Raw genomic sequence first — 25,000 nt, forward strand, 5'->3', positions numbered from 1 at the left:
GTACATACACACACACACCACACACACACACACACCCCACACACACACACACACCACACTCCACACACACACACCACACACACACACACACACATACAAGATAGATAGAGTTGAGAATGGCAGAAGTAAATCCATCTATCTATCTATCTATCTATCTATCTATCTATCTATCTATTGACACTTAGCTGCATAGTTATTGGCACAGAGGCATTCTGGCAATCAGAGCTAATAAAGGCATTAAAATATCAATCACAGGATGTTGTTGTGAGTTGTAAAGGAATGTCTGGTGTGTGTGTGTGTGTGTGTGTGTGTTACAGAGGAATGTAGGAGTGTATATCGTGTTCATAAAGTTGCCGTTAACCAGAAAATATTCTACAGTTCCTTACTGATGAGCATAATTCTCCATAAAACTTTGCTGTGCTGTTGTTTATATTTTATTACAGTTGTGCTACAAGAATTAGGAAGAATTTTACAAACTCACTTCTGAATCCAAGAAGACGTTGTTCTCTGTGAGCACTCGAGCGTTCAGTTAAATATGGTATAAATAAATCTTACAGAACAAACACACTTTAAACTGTAAGGATTAATGATGTTTCAGAGAAGGGTCTGATTTTGTTAAGCCCCGCCTCCTTTCTAATCTCATTGGTTGATTAATAGCAAAGCGTCAGATCTAAAATTATGAATGTGCCTTTTGTATTTACACATCAGTCAATAAAAAAGTGGAGTTAAAAGCTGCTGTAAATGTGTATCAACACGTCTGTCAGCAGAAGATGGTGAGCTGTATATTTAATGGGCGCTGACGCTGACCTCGCTCTCACTGAACCTGTGAAACATTTACAGCTTTAAATATAAACTCATCGTCTCACCAAACAAACCCATCAGACATAAATAGTCTCACCTCCCTGCTCCGACTCGGCTGTGTGTTAACACTGAGATTAACACGCAAAAGCTTCGCTTCAGACGGTCATGACGCAGTCTATCTGTGTGTGTGTGTGTGTGTGTGTGTGTGTGTGTGTGTGTGTGTGTGTGTGTGTGAGAAAGAGACTGAACAAATGGTAAAACAGTGATGATATTTAGAATTATCACTCATACAGTGTAGTGGGAACTGTGGTCTGATTATAACACTATAGTCTGATTATTACTCTGTGGTCTGATTATAACACTATAGTCTGATTATTACTCTGTGGTCTGATTATTACAGTGTGGTCTGATTATTACTCTGTGGTCTGATTATAACACTATAGTCTGATTATTACTCTGTGGTCTGATTATTACAGTGTGGTCTGATTATTACTCTGTGGTCTGATTATTACACTATAGTCTGATTATTACACTATAGTCTGATTATTACACTATAGTCTGATTATTACAGTGTGGTCTGATTATTACACTGTGGTCTGATTATTACACTATAGTCTGATTATTACACTATAGTCTGATTATTACTCTGTGGTCTGATTATTACAGTGTGGTCTGATTATAACACTGTGGTCTGATTATTACTCTGTGTTCTGATTATTACACTATAGTCTGATTATTACTCTGTGGTCTGATTATTACACTATAGTCTGATTATTACAGTGTGGTCTGATTATCACACTGTGGTCTGATTATTACACTATAGTCTGATTATTACCCTATAGTCTGATTATTACTCTGTGGTCTGATTATTACAGTGTGGTCTGATTATTACACTGTGGTCTGATTATTACTCTGTGGTCTGATTATTACACTATAGTCTGATTATTACACTATAGTCTGATTATTACTCTGTGGTCTGATTATTACAGTGTGGTCTGATTATTACACTGTGGTCTGATTATTACTCTGTGGTCTGATTATTACACTATAGTCTGATTATTACAGTGTGGTCTGATTATTACACTGTGGTCTGATTATTACACTGTGGTCTGATTATTACTCTGTGGTCTGATTATTACACTATAGTCTGATTATTACAGTGTGGTCTGATTATTACACTGTGGTCTGATTATTACAGTGTGGTCTGATTATTACACTATAGTCTGATTATTACACTATAGTCTGATTATTACAGTGTGGTCTGATTATTACACTATAGTCTGATTATTACAGTGTGGTCTGATTATTACACTATAGTCTGATTATTACAGTGTGGTCTGATTATTACACTATAGTCTGATTATTACACTATAGTCTGATTATTACACTATAGTCTGATTATTACACTGTGGTCTGATTATTACAGTGTGGTCTGATTATTACTCTGTGGTCTGATTATTATACTATAGTCTGATTATTACTCTGTGGTCTGATTATTACACTATAGTCTGATTATTACACTATAGTCTGATTATTACAGTGTGGTCTGATTATTACACTGTGGTCTGATTATTACACTATAGTCTGATTATTACACTATAGTCTGATTATTACACTATAGTCTGATTATTACACTGTGGTCTGATTATTACTCTGTGGTCTGATTATTACACTATAGTCTGATTATTACACTATAGTCTGATTATTACAGTGTGGTCTGATTATTACAGTGTGGTCTGATTATTACACTATAGTCTGATTATTACTCTGTGGTCTGATTATTACAGTGTGGTTGGAACTGTGGTCTGATTATTACTCTGTGGTCTGATTATTACACTATAGTCTGATTATTACAGTGTGGTCTGATTATTACACTGTGGTCTGATTATTACACTATAGTCTGATTATTACAGTGTGGTCTGATTATTACACTGTGGTCTGATTATTACACTATAGTCTGATTATTACAGTGTGGTCTGATTATTACTCTGTGGTCTGATTATTACACTGTGGTCTGATTATTACACTGTGGTCTGATTATTACACTATATTCTGATTATTACACTATAGTCTGATTATTACACTATAGTCTGATTATTACATTATAGTCTGATTATTACAGTGTGGTCTGATTATTACACTATATTCTGATTATTACACTGTGGTCTGATTATTACACTATAGTCTGATTATTACTCTGTGGTCTGATTATTACACTATAGTCTGATTATTACACTATAGTCTGATTATTACACTATAGTCTGATTATTACAGTGTGGTCTGATTATTACACTGTGGTCTGATTATTACACTATAGTCTGATTATTACACTGTGGTCTGATTATTACACTATAGTCTGATTATTACACTGTGGTCTGATTATTACACTATATTCTGATTATTACACTATAGTCTGATTATTACACTATATTCTGATTATTACACTATATTCTGATTATTACACTATATTCTGATTATTACACTATAGTCTGATTATTACAGTGTGGTCTGATTATTACATTATAGTCTGATTATTACAGTGTGGTCTGATTATTACATTATAGTCTGATTATTACAGTGTGGTCTGATTATTACACTGTGGTCTGATTATTACACTATAGTCTGATTATTACACTATAGTCTGATTATTACAGTGTGGTCTGATTATTACACTATAGTCTGATTATTACAGTGTGGTCTGATTATTACATTATAGTCTGATTATTACAGTGTGGTCTGATTATTACACTATAGTCTGATTATTACACTATAGTCTGATTATTACACTGTGGTCTGATTATTACACTATAGTCTGATTATTACAGTGTGGTCTGATTATTACATTATAGTCTGATTATTACAGTGTGGTCTGATTATTACACTGTGGTCTGATTATTACACTATAGTCTGATTATTACACCGTGGTCTGATTAGTTTTAGCAGTATTGAATTAGATTTTTCAGTTTATTTCAATTCAGTTTATTTGTTTAACACTTTTAACAGTTCCCATTGTCTCAAAGCAGCTTTACAGAAGTATGGAAAGAGAGAGAAAAAAAATATATATATATAATAATAAGAAGAAAAAATAAGGAAAAAATAAATAAGTGATTATATATAATTAAAGTTTAAAATTAATTTCAAGAATATTAACTTAAAATGTAATATACTATATATCTATCCCTATCCCTAATAATCAAGCCTGAGGTGACGATGATGAGGAAAAACATGATATGAGGAAGAATTGGTTATCGTGTGGTTGTGGGTGGGTTTTATGGTCTTCTAATGGACCGTTTCAGGTTGTAATTATTCTACTTGACATGATGTTAATAGGTCATTAATGATCGATTGATTCTTTTAAAAACCCGTAATAATCGAACAGGTCATGTGGTGCTCGGTCACATCCTACAGGGGCTTCAGCTCCTCGAAATTCCAGGATGATCCGGGTGACAGAAAAGCTCAGCCACTCATACAGTACTGTGTGTTAGTGCTAACAGATGGGGAGGGAGGCGATCATCACAGCGTGTGTGTGTGTGTGTTTGTGTTTGTGTGTGTGTTTACGTGTGTGTGAGGAAGCAGCGTGTGTTCCAGCAGAGCGAGAGTGATAACGAGCCACGGCGTGTGAGCTTTAATCTGAGCCTGAGCCTTATCTGTTCCTGTATCACGGCCGGCTCGATACACTCATTCAGTCTCTCTCTCTCACACACACACACACACACACACACACACACACACACACACACACACACTCAATCTCTTACCCATTCTCTCCCTGTCTCTCTCCTCTCTGTCTGTCTCCTGTGTGAACATGGGATGACAAATTGTGCCAGCGACATGCTGATGAGCAAAATTTAGACTTCGCTCACATCATCTGACTCTGTGCATTTTTAGCCGAATGGAAATCAGCGCCTCGCGCCGTGTGTCCTTCTGTTTTTATTTCTATAATATTTACATGTGATGCGATGTGTTGAGTTTATTCTCAGTGCTGCGCTGCTTATGGTCGTATGTTTGATGTGATGCTAATATTAAGAAAAATTTAATAATGAACATGATATTAGCTTAGCGGTAGCCTAACAAGCTAACTAAAACGTTCACTGATCCAGTTTATTTATCACAAATGTCAGCTTTAGACTGAGGTCATGATGGCTTTTAGTCACGATCTGTGGTTAAAAAAATAATAAACACAGAACGTGGCTTTAACATGTTCTTGAATTTCACCATAACCTTTTCATGTTAGATGTTCAGTGAGCAGAGCTAAACCTGCAAGTGGCAGGAAACTAGTAAACTAAATAAACCTAACATGTAACAGTTAACCTAGCAAGTCAAACTTAGCTGAGTGTGTGGTGTGTGAAAGTAACCTAGCAAATAAAACTTAGCTGAGTCAGTGAACCGGGGCCCCATGGCACCATCTCAGGGCCCCAGTTTGAGAAGCACTGGCCTAGACTACTTGTTGTGAGCAGGTTTTGTCAGTGAAGCGGGGCCCCCTGGGACCATCTCAGGGCCCCCAGTTTGAGAACCACTGGCCCTAGACTACATGTTCTGAGCAGGTGTTGTCAGTGAACAGGCTGTAAAACTGTTGGCTAAGTTACAGACACATGAGAAACTCATGCTGATTATCTGGGAAACGTCTCCAACAGCAGTCACAATGTCATTGTTTGTGTCAAACAAGTTGTGAATTTGTTGTAACATTACAACAGGAGATCATGACTTACTCTGTGCTCAAAGTGCCAGTGCTTTTCTCTGTGGGTGAACAACGACGATGCTGAACAATTCCAGGATCTGCTTTTTTTCATTTGTTGTTGCGTTAAATCTTACCCAGATACAATATTGCTATTTTCTGATTGGCTGTTGTGTAGCCTCTTTTTTTTTGATTGGCTGATAAGTGTCAGGCTCGACTAAGAGCTCCAGGGGAGACGCGTTTGATTCCCGCCCGGTTCCATAGAGACAGCGGTGCGGACTGATACATTTTGGGCGCTGCGGCTTATTAAATATATGATAAATAGTCAAAAAGTTTTTCTGCGTGACAAATACGATGTGTGGCAGGAGAACGTGAGAAAAGACCGACATGAGGGACTGTCACTCTCAATGCGTGACACTTGAGAGTCCTGCCTAGCAAGAGAAACTTAGCTGAGTGTGTGACAGCTAACCTAGCAAGAGAACCTTACAGTAGCTGAGTGTGTGAAAGCTAACCTAGCAAGAGAAACTTAGCTGAGTGTGTGACAGCTAACCTAGCAAGAGAAACCTACAGTAGCTGAGTGTGTGAAAGCTAACCTAGCAAGAGAAACTTAGCTGAGTGTGTGGTGTGTGAAAGCTAACCTAGCAAGAGAAACTTAGCTGAGTGTGTGACAGCTAACCTAGCAAGAGAACCTTACAGTAGCTGAGTGTGTGAAAGCTAACCTAGCAAGAGAAACTTAGCTGAGTGTGTGACAGCTAACCTAGCAAGAGAAACCTACAGTAGCTGAGTGTGTGAAAGCTAACCTAGCAAGAGAAACTTAGCTGAGTGTGTGGTGTGTGAAAGCTAACCTAGCAAGAGAAACTTAGCTGAGTGTGTGACAGCTAACCTAGCAAGAGAACCTTACAGTAGCTGAGTGTGTGAAAGCTAACCTAGCAAGAGAAACTTAGCTGAGTGTGTGGTGTGTGAAAGCTAACCTAGCAAGAGAAACTTAGCTGAGTGTGTGACAGCTAACCTAGCAAGAGAACCTTACAGTAGCTGAGTGTGTGAAAGCTAACCTAGCAAGAGAAACTTAGCTGAGTGTGTGACAGCTAACCTAGCAAGAGAAACCTACAGTAGCTGAGTGTGTGAAAGCTAACCTAGCAAGAGAAACTTAGCTGAGTGTGTGACAGCTAACCTAGCAAGAGAAACTTACAGTAGCTGAGTGTGTGAAAACTAACCTAGCAAGAGAAACTTAGCTGAGTGTGTGAAAGCTAACCTAGCAAGAGAAACTTAGCTGAGTGTGTGGTGTGTGAAAGCTAACCTAGCAAGAGAAACTTAGCTGAGAGTGTGGTGTGTGAAAGCTAACCTAGCAAGAGAAACTTAGCTGAGTGTGTGAAAGCTAACCTAGCAAGTAAAACCTAGCCACGTGTGTGAAAGCTAACCAAGCAAATACAACTTAGCCAAGTGTGTGTGTGAACCTAGCACCCTTATGTAGAATATTAAAGCTAACCTAGCAAGTGAAACCCAAGGTTGTGTATAAAAGCTAACCGAGTAAGAAAAATCTTAACTAGAAAATAATACCTAAACTAGCGAGTAAATTGCTAAATAGCAAGTAAAAGCTAATTTAATGAGTAAAACTTGTATGAAAACAACACTTGAAAATGAAATGTAACTTTCTGAGTAAAGGATAAATTAATGACTCAAAGCGATCGTCAGGAGCCGATGCTAACCTAGCTGTCATGGTCAGCAGATGAAGGCTCAGAGGGCTGTCAATCAAGTGAGGATATTAAGCCACACCCACTCGTGCAGTTCTCAGATTAGTCTGTTGTCAATGTACCTGACAGCATATTTCCCAGAATTCAGTGGGAAAACACAGTGTTATTAACTGTTTTTAACATTAAAGAAAACAACGATGTGAACTCATCATCACTCTTCATCATCCTCAGACCGAGCGCTTAGTTATACGAGCTGCATCGGGAAAGGTCAATTTTTTTATGAATCTGAGAGACAGCGGTGTTCTATTAACACTCATCACATCCATCACCATGCACATTACACCACGATGGATGGAGAGAATGATTAGATCCTCCAGATTTAATAAGAGCAGGGTGTGGGGGCAGATGCACAGAGAGAGAGAGAGAGAGAGAGAGAGAGAGAGAGAGAGAGAGAGAGAGAGAGCCAGAGAGAGAGGGAAAGAGAGAGAGAACTGGACAGAGTGGAAGAGAAAGATGGACAGAGAGAGAAATGACACCAATTAGAGGCTGAGCTTCATAGAATGTGATTAATAAACATAATCTCACTGTGTTAAGGGAAGAAAAAGACTGGACAGGCAAAGAGAGAGAGACAGAGTGAGAGAGAGCAAGAGAGAGAGAGAGAGAGAGAGAGAGAATTACTATTACTAATAATAGGAAAATAAAAATGTAGCTATGACTATAAAAAAAAGTATACAAAGTATGTATAAAAAAATAATAATTTTGTAAAAAAAATAAATAAATTATAGTCATCCATAAACTTGTACAATTAGGGGGGGAAATTATGTTTTTAACATTTAAATAACATCTACTAATAAAATGTGGAAAAAAAAAACTTTAAACCAACAAGATAAAAACAGTTATATTTTATTTAGTAAAAAAGTAAAAACTTAAACTGGATAACATGATAAATACAAATTGAAAAATAATATCAGTCCTAGTGATAGGACTTATTAACTAGTATTAAAGGTGAGGTCTCCATTGTTTGAGAAATGCTTCAGAAAACTGCGTTGGGCAGCCAAACAAAACAAAAACAAAACAAACGTGTAGCCAATGAGCAGAAAGGGGCGTGTCTTGTCAATATGGGCGGAGAGAGTGTTCAGTGCGCATGTGTGACATTAGCAGAAAGCGGTTTTAACATTGACATGGAGGATAAAAACAAAGAAAGAAAGAGAAGAAAGACTTACGATAAGGTAAGAAGTAGGACGTGTTAATATAGGATCAGCTTTCCAGCGCTGGAGAGAACTGAACGTCTTCCGCGTGAAACGGAGCTAAACCTTTCACGGTACAACACACAGTACTACAAAAACACATTTGTATGACCATAGTATTACTCATTGTGTTCATTTAATGATAAAAATATCCCCTCGGCCAGCTGCCCCAACATGGTCCCGCCATAATAGTTGCCTGGGTTATACTTGGGTTATACTTGTCTGGTATATGTGTGGGCGGAGCTATCAAAACAGGGGTGGGACCCTTTTGGGTTAGGGGCGTGTTTGTTTTGGTGATTTCAAATGTCAACATTGGCTTTCAAACAACAGAGACCCCACCTTTAAACTCTGTTATCCAGTCCCACCTCTGTCTCTCTTTCTCTCTCTTCTCACACACACACATACACACATGCACGCAGGCACACACACACACACACACACACACGCATGCAGGCACACACACACACACACACACACACGAGGTCGTGTTCATTCACAGTGAGTATGAGGGCTGATTACAAGCTGAATGACTCGCACATTAATTCACTTTTCTTCACTCGTTTGTTCCTGCGCTCTTTTACGACGCGAGCGTTCAAATTACACGCCTGATAAAAAACAATTTTACTTCCCTTTTATTTGTCTAATTGCAGTCATTCCCTTAAAGTGCGATAAAAGGACAATTAGTGTTTTAACAGCGTGCCGTAAACGCGAGCTGACAGGGAATCATTTCAGCTTAATTACACATGAAAATATGGAGACAGCAAACAAACAGCAGAGACACGACGAGTTCAATCAGTGCAGCTGGCGCAAGTGTTGCTTTAACAGCAGTGTGTGAGTTAGAGAGCTGTGAGAGATTAACACCCTTCCTCTTCTACACCATCATTACACTCATATGAACTATTACACTTTATACATTAACATTCACCCCTCAGTCTTAAACACAACACTAAGCTGCTTGTACAGCGGATACAGATCCACATACACAGATCTGTACATACGATGTTTTCTGTTACGAAAGGAGTCTCCAGTTTCAGAACAATAGCGTTTATGTTATTTATTCGTTTATTTAACTTTATTTTAAGCCAGAGTGCAGGAAAATTTGTTCTTACTTTTATGGCATTTAGCAGATTCCCTCATCCAGAGCGACTTACATTTTTATTTCAATTTATACAACTGAGCAATCGAGTGTTAAGGGCCTCGCAACTTGGTGGACTTGGGATTCAAACTCATGACCCTCTGAACAGTAGTCCAACACCTTATCCACCTTATCCACATCCCACATCTTCTTCACACTACATTGGCCCAGACTAGCTCACACAATCTGAATGTATCTAAGGGCCTTTTTACACCTGGTCACTTCATGTGTTGTCTCTGATCCGATATCTATCTGATTTGTTAAAACTGTTCCATTTACATTAGGCCACATAAATGCGTCTTGGCGAATCGGATATCGATCCGATCTTTCTACTCCCGCCCAAAATGCTAATATATTTTACCTCATTTCCGGGGTAATTGAAACGGAACACGTTTTGGTTTGTATGCTTTTGTTTCTATATGTTTTACAAAGCTTTTGTTGGACGCTTTCATCGCTCCAAAGAGCAATAAGTGCCTGCGTGTCGTCCATGTTATTTGTTTCTGGCGCGATGCACGACTCGTGAGTCACCTGCGAGTGACGTACTTCCGTTTGGGAGGAGTATAGCGCTGACGTATGTGGCTTGAACAACCACATTCATTTACACCTGTCCAGTTTCATCTGAAATGCGTCCCAGACCACCTCCTGAAGGGGTTTGTACCATCGGATTTATATCCGTCTCTGAAACGTTTCGGAGGGCATTTAGACCTGGTCTTTTTACCATCAGATAGCTATCGATCACAGAAAACGCATGAAGTGACCAGGTGTAAAAAGGCCCTTTAAGAATAAATTTTCAATTAAAACCGAAAAGAAATAAACAGTCAAATTCATGAAAATTCAGCTGAGGATTGGTTTATCGCCGGTCGAGCAAGACAGCAAATAAACCAGCTGGTAACAGGGTTACATGTGGCGTAATCACCCAACTTGTCTTTATGTGTATATATATATATATATATATATATATATATATATATATATATATATATATATATATATATATATTTAATGCATGTTCCTCTTTTTAACCAGATCATTTCTTCAGCATGTCCCCTCGTCCAATCACATTTCAGCGCACATGGCACTCGTAGTTCACACGATCTTCGCCTTGCATGTTTTCTATTCTTTTCTTTCCAAGAAAGGGACATGTTTCCTCTCCTCACTTTTGCCCTAACATCATAGAGTTTCTCCACTTTGTGAAGCTTTTATTTCATTTCACTGTGAAGCTTCATTTCACTCTGAAGCTTATGAAGCTTCGCTAGTCGTCCTGCTATAGGTTTTCTTTATAGCTCTTCTTTAATATTCTTTAATGATAATGATAAATATTTATGGGGGGCACGGTGGCTTAGTGGTTAGCACGTTCACCTCACACCTCCAGGGTTGGGGGTTCGATTCCCGCCTCCACCTTGTGTGTGTGGAGTTTGCATGTTCTCCCCGTGCCTCGGGGGTTTCCTCCGGGTACTCCGGTTTCCTCCCCCGGTCCAAAGACATGCATGGTAGGTTGATTGGCATCTCTGGAAAACTGTCCGTAGTGTGTGAGTGTGTGAATGAGAGTGTGTGTGTGTGTGCCCTGTGATGGGTTGGCACTCCGTCCAGGGTGTATCCTGCCTTGATGCCCGATGACGCCTGAGATCCGAGGTAGTTCGGATAAGCGGTAGAAGATGAGTGAGTGAGTGAGTGAGTTACTATTTATTATTTTACCCATTAGTTCATGTCTGGTTTTGGATCTTTCCAATGTCTGTCTTTTGCAGTCAGTCTGAGAGGCTCATTTGATTTTCAGTTTGATTTTTTTTTACATTTTTAGTTTATATTAATTTTTGTTATTTGAAATTTCCTACAAGAGGAGCCACATTTTTATTAAATGTAAACACAACTGGGTAAAAAGTAGTATGTCTAAAGTCAATAATTGTAATTGTTGTTTTATAGATAAGATATTAAGAGAATTAATATCTTTAGGAGTAAAATGGAGTCATTTTATATATTTAAAAAAAAAAAAAAAATCCTAAATTAAAATCTGTTGAAAATCAAAGCTACGTAAAACGTAACCATGACAACAATTCTTTATTGATGTAATGTCTTGTTTTTCTGGAATTTCACAGATATTTTACATCTCTCGCTGTAGATGCTGACTTTAATTAGGCAAAGATAAACAAACAAACGAACAAACAAACAAATTCTCTCCACTTTATAATAAATATATTAAAAGCTTTATCATTAGAATTCTTTAATGATTTGTCCTTTGAGACAAACATTTTTACAATTAAAAATTATTACATTTTGGAATTTGTAGAGCGTAACTTATGTTACATTTTTTTATTTCTACTAATAATATTGTAACATTTAGAATTTTCACAATTTTTTGGTTGTTATTTTACAAATTTTTACAATTAGTCTTGTCGTATGTTACAATTTGTAAGGTTAGTATTGTTAAATTTTACTATTCATATTATTTGCATAGAATAAATGATGTATAATTGTATGGAAGTAACCATGGCGACCACATTGTCTGGCGGTAACAAGATGATTTATTTTCTTTTTAGAATTCAGTTCATTTTTATGATTTATTTTAGTTTCTGACTTTATTTTGTGTCTCAAAAATGACAAACAAATTGGAACGTGTTTAATAAGTGTGACGAGGTGATATTGTTGATCACATGACCTCGAGTTGCGTTGCGCTGAACATGAAGTTGTGAGCAAAACGATTCAGAGAAAGTGTGAGGGTTTGTAAGAACAGGAAGAGGAAGAAAGGACCAGCATGTTGGGTCAACAGGGTCATAATCGGGGTGGATGGAAAAAGACTTCTTTCAGAGTGTAGCACACTCCATCCTGCCCTCACACACTCCTCTTAGCTCTTTTATACCGTTTGTGTTGTGTGTGTGTTGTGTGTGTTGTTCCAGAGATGATGTTACTATAGTAACTTTTATATATGTAACCTCATGGATTTGGGCTCTATTAAGCAAGTCATCGTTTACCTGCGTAAATGGCGTGTAAACAACTCTTTCCTTTTCAAACCTCACCCTATGAGACCTTTCATATACTGTAGGCGAGGACCTAATTCCATTTAGGTGTCATATGGAGGTCTGTGTGTGTGTATATGTGTGTGTATGTGTGTGTGATGGATAGCTATGGACAGGAATGGCGTGTGTAATGTGAAAGCCACGGATCACGTTCTCTTTGATGGCCTCTTTGAAATGCGAGATTTCTCAGCTAGGTGAATAAGACCCCCGAGTGGTCTGTCTCTCTCTCTCTCTCTCTCTCTCTCTCTGTCTCTGTCTCTTGTTCTATTCCCTTGTCGCATTCTCACTCTCCGCTTCTTTCTTTTCTCTGCTTTTTCCTCATAGTACGGCGGACAGGAAGAGGAGGATGATTGACAGAGAGCAAAGCTGAAACGGCTGTCCATCAAAAGTATCGGCCTCTTAGAAGACGGCTGCTATCAGACATCTCCCTCTATCTCTCTCTCTCTGTTTATCGCCCTTCGGTTCTCCCAGAGGATCCGCATAAAGAGCAGAAGAAGCTGGCATGATCCCTCACCTTCGGCACACTCTGTTCGCAGATACTTGGATTATTTGGTAAACTCGACCCCCTGAAAAACCCGTCCACGCTCTTTTTCTCTCTGTATCCGTATTTGCTCGATCTGTCCATCCACACTCAGGCAGCCATGCGCATGTGGTTGATGGTGACCCTCCAGGCGGCCTGGCCGTGTTTATTCGGACTGGCCATGCAGCACTACCCGACCACGTGGGGCCACTACGACATGTGCAAGTCGCAGGTTTACACGGACGATGGACTCACCTGGGATTACATGGCCTGCCAGCCCGAGGCCGCCGACATGACCCAGTACCTAAAGGTGACCCTCGACCCTCCAGACATCACCTGCGGAGACCCGCCCGAGACTTACTGCACCCTGGTAAGTGTGTTATGGGATAAACGGGTGGCAGATTGCATAGTCACACTATGGCTGAGTGCACTGTAAAGTGTGTGGAAGTGTCTTTGTTGTTGTTCTGCCAAGAAGTCGTGCAAATCAGTTTTCACTGAAACGATTTGACAAATGGACAGTGAGATGATGTTGTAGAAGAGAAATATGTTGTCCTGACTGAACAAGTCATTTTGTTGTTGCTTCAGTATATTAGCAACGGGTATGAGTACAATCCACTGACAAGAACGATCGATCAAACTTTTTCTCTTTTATCTTGGAACTTCATCAAATCCATTTTACATTGATTGAAGTCCAAACAGCAGAACGGAAATCTTTCCAGACCAAGAGCCATGTCATCATTTAAAGCTTTGTAACAGGTGTCAGTGGGACAGGGTCCTGTAGTCCAGCTCATTCCAGTGACATGGTATAGTTCGGAACTGCAGTCCAGGTGGTTACAGTTGCAATGAGAGCAGGAAGTGCAGTCTGATGGACCCAGCGTTGGGCAGGGTATGTCATCGGTTTCTTATAGTGCTGTTTGGGGAAGTCATGGCCTAATGGTTAGAGAGTTTGACTCCTAACCCTAAGGTTGTGAGTTCGAGTCTCGGGTCGGCCACGACTGAGGTGCCCTTGAGCAAGGCACCGAACCCCTCCAACTGCTCTCCGGGCGCCGCAGCATAAATGGATGTCCACTGCTCCGGGTGTGTGTTCACGATGTGTGTGTGTTCACTGCTGTGTGTGTGTGTTCACTGCTGTAATAACTTTATGGTTAGGAGAAATTAAATTCTGATGAGTTACAACTGTGTTGTGGGCGGGAACTGCGGTCTGATTGGTTAGAGCTGTGTTGTGGTCGGGAACTGCGGTCTGATTGGTTACATCAACATTGTAGTTCAATATGTTGAAGAAATTGCTTTTTATTTAAGGAACATCAATCAATGATGAGATGAAGTTTTGGATTAAACATGTACATTAAAGTCTTTGATTGTACCATGATAATACAATTTAGTACAGTGATAATGACCACAAATAGAAAAGTAGTCATAATTAAATTAATAGTAAGCAGAACTAAAATCCTTGCATGATTATGGCTATCATCTAGAATCTACTTTAAAGTGATGCTTCAGTAAGCGACAAGATTGCGCTCGGTACATATATTTATCCTTGATTACTACTATATTCTATCTATTTCTGTATTTTGTATTCTTTCATTCTAAACAAGGTGTCTGTCTGATTTACACCGCCGCTGTTTCTCATGCTTTTATTTATTTTACGCCTTTTATCTGTACTGCACACGTGTGACGGTACACACCGGTTCATCACCACACAACATACAGGATTTCATGATATGTTGTTTTTTTTGTTATTTAATATACTTCCAGTGCATATGTTCACTTCTCAGAATGCAAATCTAAATATATATAAATATAAATATACATAATGGTTACATAAAATATAAATGAGGTTCTGTATATAAATGCTGCACAGAACTCTCATGCTCGGGTCAGACGATACAAAAATAGACGTTTTTGGCAATAGTTCAGTTTGTCATTTCTGAAAAAGAAGGGTTGTGTGTATGATCTGAAGAACACCATCATCCCCACGGTGAAGCATGTGGGTGGGAGCATCAGCATGGCAACATAGAACTGTTTCTCTATACAAAAAATACAGGGGTATTGACGCCATCCAAATGCAAGCTGAAGCAACGTTCCAGGACATAGTAGAGGAGAAGTCAATATCATAAGCTAGAACACAGATCCTAGGGTTTCCAAGCTGACACCATTGGACCCTTTAGTGAGACTCTCAACTCTTAACTCATATTCTGTCTCCAACTTGCAGTACGTTGGTTATATACAGTATATATATATAAGGAGGCTTTTCTAAATATATATATATAAAAGTGTGAGCTAAGTAAGATACATTTAATTGTTTTTTTTTAGCAACTCAGACAGATACATTTACAGATAAATGTCTTAAACTATTGATTTTTCCTGTCAACTCTGTGAAGAACACAAGACTGTCTGCTGTCAAAGTCCCACCCACAGAGTTCTATTGAAATGGAGATTTCAAGTGAAACATTTACATTTACAGCATTTAGCAGAAGCACTTATCCAGAGCGACTTACATTATCTCATTTTTATACAGCTGAGCAATTGAGGGTTAAGGGCCGTGCTCAGGGGCCCAACAGTGGCAGCTTGGTGGACCTGGGATCAAACTCACAACCTTCCGATTGGTAGCCCAACACCTTAACCACTAGGTTAAAATGGGCGTAAACCCCGGGGGGACAGAGGGGACATGCCCCCCCATCCGAGGATTGTCCCCCCAAAAAACTTATTTAAAAAAATCGCACTCTCTATTGTGAAAAATATATGTATGTATACCTAAATAATTGTGTAAGTAGAAAAAAAAACAAATGCAAAAAAAAGCATTTAGAAACAGTTGAAACATTGTTTTATTTGGGACGACTTGGCATAACGTTAACTTAACATTAACGGCCACAATTAGCATATTGTTTATCTGTGCATTTACTAAATGAGCACTGTGCTACGTCCGAACTGACCCCACTGTATTTTTTTGTATAATCAATTTCTATTTTGTTCTTAAGTGTCTTAATTAATTTGAAATAAAATGTTAAAGATGCCCTGCCACACGTATGTCATTACTTTTGTGGTAATGTCTGAAGTTTAACATGGACTCTGTAACATATTTTTGTGGAAATAATGCCTTGGTTACCTTATTTCAAGCCATTCTAATGTGGTATAGAAAGCCTGCAGGAAGCTCTATTTGCGCCAGTTCTCATGAATATTCAAATGAGCTATGCTGCTTGGCTCCGATTGGCTAACCGCTAGGATATGAGAGCATGACTATTCATTCACCCAGCACAATAAGTAGCCTAGGCTAGAGGAAATTTGTTTACAATCACCTTGAATTGCGGCAGAACGGCTTCTTCACAAGCCCGCTGACGTTCAGCCGTCCTTGCTGTATAGGAAACTCACTGAGCTACACGAATTCTGGGGGCGCGGTCTCAAGTGGGAGAGCTCATGAATAGTAATGAGCTCAGTCACTCTGACGTCACACTGAGCAGCTTTTCCAACTGACCTGATTTCTCCACTTATTTCTTTTAAGTGGCTAGAACTGACCGGGGAGGTAACAGTTCGTTTTCACATTCACGACACAACACAAACACATATGGACCTAACACATATCAAAAAATACAAGTAAACACGGTTTTGTGTGGAAGGGCACCTTTAAACTTTTTTTAATTCCTTGTTTTTATTGTTGTGCTTATTTTTTTATGCTTTATTTTTGGTTGAAGCGTGGAGAGGAACAGCAAACTTTAACCGGTAATAATCTACATATACCACAAATTAAAGTGCTAGTCGCTCTGCTAGGTGCAGCCTCGGTTTCTATGGCAACTTCTTTAATGCTTGATAGATTTAAAGCTATTTAGTTTATATAAATCTAAATCTAGGGGGCGCACGGTGGCCTAGTGGTTAACACGTTCGCCTCACACCTCCAGGGTTGGGGGTTCACTTTGTGTATGTGGAGTTTGCATGTTCTCCCCGTGCCTCAGGGGTTTCCTCCGGGTACTCCGGTTTCCTCCCCCGGTCCAAAGACATGCATGGTAGGTTGATTGGCATCTCTGGAAAAATTGTCTGTAGTGTGTGATTGTGTGAGTGAATGAGAGTGTGTGTGTGTGTGCCCTGTGATGGGTTGGTACTCCGTCCAGGGTGTATCCTGCCTTGATGCCCGATGACGCCTGAGATAGGCACAGGCTCCCCGTGACCCGAGGTAGTTCAGATAAGCGGTAGAAAATGAGTGAGAGAGTGAGAGTGAGTAAATCTAAATCTGTTCAGGCTTTTGTATCGAACAGTCGAGAAAATAAAAGCGAAACGGAAACTAAATTGGTAGATTTGATGATGAACGTTGACTGTGCTAAAAGTTTATGCCCCGTGCGCATCGCATTGGCTTGTATCTTGGGAAGTGAGCTTGTACAGATGTGATGGAGCCACCTGATGGTGTGGAGTGAAACTGTCCTGTTTAACCTTGACAACGGTATCATATCGTGAGCTTTTCCTGCTGCTACTCAGCGAGAACGATTCATTATTCCAGACCTACAGCTAGTAAAGAAAAAGTACAGACGTAAACGAGGAACCTGCGCGTTTAAAACGTTATTTACTCGCCGTAACGAGAGCCGGGCTCGGTCTCGTTTACAGAGCCGTTCGAGATGCGATTGGAGAGCTCTTCATTAAGCATGTTTGCAGAGTGCAGTGTCTTTCATTAGCACGAGAAAAGGAGGAGAGGAGCTTTCGGAAAGCTTTGAAGCGACGATGGCGTGAGCCTTTCTGTAGAAGCGGCTAATTAGAAAAGTGTCTCTGAAAAAAAGCTTTCCTTCATTTACGCCACTTCACTTTGAAAGTCGCAGATGGAAAATGAGAAGTTATTTTAAGAGGGTGTGTGAGTGTGTGTGTATGTGTGTGTGTGTGTGTGTGTGGGGGGGGGGGGGTGTTTAACCAGTACTCTCTCAGAATAAATGTACTGCACAGGTATTTTTAATATCTAGTAATATTTTTCTCATCACAGATCGTTTATAAAGACAGGGCTGAGTAACATTACCACTCTGTTTACAAATAAATTCTTTCCGTCTGTTTCGACAAACAGTTTTCACTCAATACCGTATCGTTTCTATAGCGACAGCTCGTTCACGACGGACGTTTACGGCGGACGCTCCGTATTAACGGATTACAAAGGAGTCATTTTGTTGGAAAATCTTGAGCTTTAAGTTTAAAGAGGCTTTTTATTATGTTAAATGTAGCTACAGTATAAACGGATAAAACACAACACAACGATCTGTCCTTCTTTAACAAATATGGATTGTAAACACTGCTGTGTCAGAGGAAGAAAAAACTGTGACCTCATCACATCATGTCATTGTTATTTATTTCTTCATACATTTTATTTCGTACCTAATGCTATTATTTTGCTATCTTATGACTCTTTTTAGGGGCACGGTGGCTTAGTGGTTAGCACGTTCGCATCACACCTCCAGGGTTGGGGGTTCGATTCACGCCTCCGCCTTGTGTGTGTGGAGTTTGCATGTTCTCCCCGTGCCTCGGGGGTTTCCTCCGGGTACTCCGGTTTCCTCCCCCGGTCCAAAGACATGCATGGTAGGTTGATTGGCATCTCTGGAAAATTGTCCGTAGTGTGTGAGTGTGTGAGTGAATGAGAGTGTGTGTGTGTGCCCTGTGATGGGTTGGCACTCCGTCCAGGGTGTATCCTGTCTTGATGCCCGATGACGCCTGAGATAGGCACAGGCTCCCCGTGACCCGAGGTAGTTCGGATAAGCGGGTGAGAGTGAGTGAGAGTGAGTGAGTCTTTTTAAGCACAAATAATCTCATGCATAATGAATTGGGAATTCACTGAGTTAGCGGTTGATGCTAACTGAAATTAGCATGCTTTAGCAGCCTTTTAGAAGCAATTTATTGACGTGAAACGTTGATATTTCTGTGTATATAGCTGTGTGTCATTTCTGTGTTGGTTCAGCATTTCCAATAAGACTTAGGAGCGTGCTAGCTTCAACAACATTAGCCTTCAGTAGCTTTAGTAGCAAAGTAAAACTAAAGAAGTGTTTTTGTGGCTGTTTATTTATTTTAACTGCATCTGAAATAATCTGAAATGTTTCTTACTGTACTGTAAAAAAGAGGCAGAGAAAACTGCTCGCAGTGACACAGGAGCTAATATCCAGGTCTGAAAAGTGAATTATTCACCATGTGTTTGCGCTGAAATGTGTTTTATTCATGGCATTCATTATTCAGGGCCCGGCCTCGGAGGTGCACACGCCACACTCTGACGGATTAGCGCGGTTAGCAAAGGAAGGCGAAGGCCTGTTAGTGGCTTTGAGCGGGTCAGCGCTTCAATATGCTGCTCTCAATGAACCCTGAAGACCCACGTCACACTCCAGTGCCGTTCCAGTCGATAAATAAGCCGATCTGAAACGCTAACAAGTGTTCATAGGTGCCGCGTGGGCCACATTTCACGGCCAGCGACTCTGTAATCTCTCCCTTACTGTGAAATGTGGCAGATTGAAATCAAGCGTGTTGTTTGAAGCGTGTGTGTGTGTGTGTGTGTGTGTGTGTGTGTGTGGTTATGGGTTTATTGTCCGTTTGGTGTAAGGGCACATAAAATGGGGCGTGAAACAGCCTTGTTTTCTCGCTCGATCAACTTTTCCAGCCGTTAGCCGTTGGCGGCGATTCACTGATTAGGCCACGAGCAGTTTTCTTTATGACAGCGGGATTCAGTCATTTATTTTAGGAATCGAGCGCTGATGAGAGAATTCAATCCTCTCCTCCATCTTTCCTCATCGATTTCTGCTCGTTCTCTCTCTCTCTCTCTCTCTCTCTCTCTCTCTCTCTCATTAGAGGAGGACGATATCACAGAAAGAATCATATCACAATAAGTGACATTTCTATATGGTATGTTTCATTTGAAGAAAGTAAAATAAACCTTGAAAGGTTTTAAATATATTTTTGTGTAAAAAATATATAATTGAAGATTTAATAGCAAAAAAATAAAGAAAAACTATTTGATTACTGCTACACATTTAGGTTGTAGATATAATAATAATAATAATAATAACAACAATAATAATTATTATTATTATTGTTGTTATTATTATTATTATTATTATTATTAGATTAAATGGATGCATACATTTTTGTAATATTATTATAATAGTAACATTATTATATTAGTTATAAGTAATTATTATATTATATTAGACAAAATGACAAAAAATGAAATATTTTGTCATATTTTTACAATTGTAATGATTCACCACAAAATACTAACCCCATCAGCTGTTTTTACATTTTTATTTAAAATTTTATATAAAAAAAAACGTAAGAATAAATCGATCGATAGATAGATAGATAGATAGATAGATAGATAGATAGATAGATAGATAGATAGATAGATAGATAGATAGATAGATAGATATTTGTATGCACAGTTTATACCTCTACACATCCACAGCTGACTTCTGGACTGTAGGTCTTTGTGACATCTTTGTCTCATGCACACAAACACAGCCCTTGAGTGTGTGCATGTGAATGTGTGTGTGTGTGTGTGTGTGTGTCTGGGTGTGTGTCTGGGTGTGTAATTGGGAGTAATTCTCTCAGACAGAGTGTAGGTGCTGATGCGTGGACGTGGAGCTGAAGCTGTAATTGTAAAACAGCAGGTTGACTGTCTGCTCCTCAATCTGAGAGACGATCGACCTCGAGCTCACACGCCGCTAATTTACCAGCCATTATATCATCATCGTGTGTGTGTGTGTGTGTGTGTGTGTGTGTGTGCGAGGTCGCAAACAGATGCTGTTGGCCCTGGTAGAGAGACTGCTCATGAGTATATATATATATATATATGTTATATATGTGTATGTGTGTGTGTGTGTGTGTGTGTGTGTGCGTGTTGTCATATCTCTTCCTGTACCGTTTCCTCACCAACAGGAAGTGCAGATGGCAGGCGAAACCAAAAAAAACAGCCATGAAATTCATATCCAGTGAAAATCCGATCTGATCTGAGGAGAAATGAAAGGAGCGATGATTAGATTTGATCTGATTTTGTACACAAACTTTATCACTAACCTTTAAACCTCTGTTTTTCAACTTAATTCCTTACATAATATTGAGATGGTTAGAAGGTATGAACAGTTGGTAACACCACCATCGTTTGGTACAGCCGAGAGGAGACGGAGTGGCTGAGGTCGACTACAGCGAGTCGGATTTTTGCATTAGACTCCGTTGTGTAACGATCAGGATTTCAGTCCTACGCTCTGAAAGAAACACTATATAACTAATCCCTGTAAGATGAAGCTCTGATACACTGTGATGCTGTTAAATCAGAAGCGACAGCCTGTAAGTCGTGGACACTACAGCAGCGTTAAACGCCACAGACAGTAATGCAACATGTGCTTAATTATAGGTTCATCTTTCCTCACAGTAGACGCACAAGACGTCTCCGTTCCCCGTGTAATACGATTTGGCTGGAAAGTGAAACTGAGCCACGGACGACAATCTAATCTGGACAGGAGGAGAAAAAAAAAGCAGAGGAGGTACACTGATGTTCCAGGAGCTGAGATTATATAAATCCTGTGCTAAAAGGATATTTCCATTGAGTTCATATTTATAAAAATATACATAAATGTGAAAAATACACCTGCTATAATGTTTCCCCTGGGTCCTAGTGACCTCAGTGTAAAGTGAATGGTGGGTTTGTGTAGTTAGAGGTTTCACACTGCTCCTACTGACCCCGGGGTTAACACTGAATCCTGTCTCTTCATAATCTGACCTTTCACACTGTACACTCCTAAACCCTGCTGTAACCTTCTTCTCATTTTCATATTAATGTATCAACAATCCTGATTGGATAAATCCAGCGTCTGGTCGACGTTGGTTCGTCCGTATCGGTCTTCAGTTAATTTCTCAGCGTGACGTATTTCCCCCTCTCTACACCAAACACTTCAGTGATGTTCAGTGTTTTGTCTCCTGACTGTATCTACCGAGCCGTTTTTGTTCAGTGTCTCTACGTCCTGGTTTTCACCTGATATGAAGCACAGAGGCGCTGCTCGCTTTCTGATTGGGTTTCTGTTGCTAAGCAACAAGACTAACATTCTAACAGAGCATCGTTTCACACCGTATACGTTCAGCACCGCCATGTGGAGTTAACACTGTAAAAGCCACTGATCGTGAGAGCATCACAGTAATCTCTCTCTCTCTCTCTCTCTCTCTCTCTCTCTCTCTCTGTCTCTCTCTCTTGGTCTCTCTCCCTCTCTCTCTCTGTATCTCTCTCTTGGTCTCTCTCTCTCTCACACTCTCTGTCTCTCTCTCTCTCTGTCTCTCTCTCTTGGTCTCTCTCTCTCTCTCTCTCTCTCTCTCTCTCTCTCTCTCTCTCTCTCTCTTGGTCTCTCTCTCACACTCTCTGTCTCTGTCTCTCTCTCTCTCTCTCTCTCTCTCTCTCTCTGTCTCTCTCTCTCTCGGTCTCTCTCTCTCTCTCTCTCAGTCTCTCTCTCTCAGTCTCTCTCTCTCTCTTGGTCTCTCTCTCTTGGTCTCTCTCTCTTGGTCTCTCTCTTGCTCTCAGTCTCTCTCTCTCGCTCTCTCTCTCTCTCTCTCTCTCTCTCTCTCTCGGTCTCTCTCTCTCTCAGTCTCTCTCTCTCTCTCTCTCTCGGTCTCTCTCTCAGTCTCTTTCTCTCTCTCTCTCTCTCAGTTTCTCTCTCTCTCTCTATCTCTGTCTCTCTCTCTCACTCTGTCTCTCTCTCTCTCTTTTGCTCTCTCTCTCTCTTCTAGTTTAGGGGATCTTTTATCTTCATTGTTTTTGGGAACATTTTCCACTTTTTCTGTTGTACTTTTGATATAAAATATCAAATATTTATCGCTTAAATATTTATTTATTATATGTTGTGCAGGTGAATAACAGCAGCGGTTTTAAGCTCCGCCCACTGACAGTTCCCAGTCTGTAGAAACTCAGCTTATGTTTTATCCAGAAAGAAAAGTTCCTGCGATGTGAAACACAAAATAAACCCTAAAGTACTTATCGTAAACAAACAAACCGCACCGACTCCGACAAAGTGACTTAGTTTTATTTGTTTTGATCTATAAACGTGACCTTTTAGCTGCTCATGTCCTCAGGACACGCTGAGCTCAGGGAGACATTTAAAGACGCCGGGTTTTCTCCAGCGACTCCACCTTGACATTTCACCCAGATTCGTTTCCTGTTTTAAAGTATTTCAATGTGGATGAAGATGTTCCTCCGACACGGTGCTCTCGCAGATAAGTGCTGACATTCGACTTTAATCGTGCGTTTCGTTCGTAATCACACCCTTAGGAGTGAAAAAAACGCCACAGCTCGGGTTTTTAACAGTGCTGACTTTTCACAGAGGGGCCAGACACAAATATTAGCATTTTAGCAACATCAAAGAAACTAATTAGGCGTTCGACAGACATCTAATTAATGGCTTGTCTTTGTGATTGTCGGGTTACTGAACAGTGTTTTACCAGAAACTCAGTGCTGACTAAAGTTGAACCAGGACTGTGGAATTACGGCTCACTTTAAATCGATCATGGTGTTAGCATACATCACTCAATAGACCAGAGACAATTAGCATCATATGAAGCCCATTAAGGTATTTGTCTCAGAGTAAAGCCTTAATAACAGATAACAGCGTTACTTCAGATGCTGAATTAAGATCCAAAATGGCCGCCTCGCTGTGAGAGCTAACTGTGTCACTGGGTTGGTTTGTTTTCCTTCTGAAAACCAGTGAAACCAGTAAACCAGCCACTCACATTGCAGCATTCATCATACTGAACATTGTGGACAAAAAAGTGCACAAAAAGGACTTCAGACAATTAGCTCTCAGTGGGCGGAGCCTGTTAGGTTGAGAATATCTCCTCCAAGTCCTCCTGGGAAGCTGGTACAGAGTTTACGAGTCAGGAAGTCGTAATTATGACGTCGGGTGTATTCAAGTCACTTCGGTCAGAGCGACAGAGACAGCACATGATGTCGTAGTTACACAAAATAAAGAGACTGAAATGAGCTTCTGAGGCAAATAAAGATTCAAGTCATCGGTTAAAGTCGCTGCATCTGTTGATTCCACCATGTTTGCTGTGTTGTAAAGATGTTCTGTGGTGGTGTTCATGTAAAGCTCCATCAGCCCGTATGGGTCTCATGTGGAAGACTTCTACATCATCTGTGGCTCTGGAGAAGGTTTAGGATTAACAAAACGAATAAAGTAAACGTTACCAAAGATGAAATCGCAGCCTGTCAGTATGGCTTCATTTTTTATTTATTTATTTATTTATTTATTTTAAATAAAATCCACGTTCACATCAGAACAAAGAGTAAATAATTAAATAAATAAATCTTTTCAGTCATGTAGGTCTTGAACTGCGCTATGTTTCTCTGTTTCTCATCCTGATAGAATTTTAAAGCACTCTGAAAGTGAAAAAGTGAAAATTGAAGCCTGGTCAGATCTCGTATCATCACGCACGAGACTTTCACGAGCAGGTCCGCGATGTGACGTGTGATAAAATACGTTTTTTACGTCAACACAAAAAATTCTGGTAAAAAAAAAGATGAAGATTTTGTGGAATTTTCCACCATTGATTAATTCAGTTAAATTCAGTTGCGTTTTATTTACACAATGAAAATTATCACGAATCAGCTTTAAAGAATTATTTAAATCAATTGAGGATTTAAATAAATCATTTTTTATAATTCATCCCTCATGAGCAAACCAGACATGACGGAGGTGAGAGAAAAACTCCATCATCTGCTTCTTCGTCGTCATGCCGTCAATCATGACTCCAATCTCGCTCGGTGCATTTGGAAAAAATTATATTCATAACAACCCCTGACTCCACCCACTTTTCATCTTGAAGTGCTGAAAGTCTCGGACACTTCGTCCGTCGTTTCTGTGCGGTCCTGGTGCGTCAAAATCTGTGTATTAATAGTGCACTCCATCGTTCAGCGAATGGCCAGAGGCATGACTCGGAA

At 39.9% G+C, this 25,000-nt stretch overlaps 1 protein-coding gene across 6 annotated transcripts in view; it reads left to right on the forward strand.

Annotated features, from left to right (window-relative positions):
* ntng1a (netrin g1a) overlaps nucleotides 1-25,000 on the forward strand; it is a 148,776-nt gene that overhangs the window by 6,945 nt on the left and 116,831 nt on the right. For all 6 annotated transcript variants that reach the window (XM_060869518.1, XM_060869519.1, XM_060869520.1 and 3 more), the window contains exon 2: nucleotides 12,885-13,450. In XM_060869518.1, the coding sequence (XP_060725501.1) occupies nucleotides 13,202-13,450 (249 nt within the window). In that variant the 5' untranslated portion in view covers nucleotides 12,885-13,201. The remainder of the gene's footprint in view (nucleotides 1-12,884; nucleotides 13,451-25,000) is intronic.

This window comes from Tachysurus vachellii, chromosome 5, assembly GCF_030014155.1.
Source record: "Tachysurus vachellii isolate PV-2020 chromosome 5, HZAU_Pvac_v1, whole genome shotgun sequence".
In the NCBI taxonomy this organism is placed as follows: Eukaryota; Metazoa; Chordata; class Actinopteri; order Siluriformes; family Bagridae; genus Tachysurus; species Tachysurus vachellii.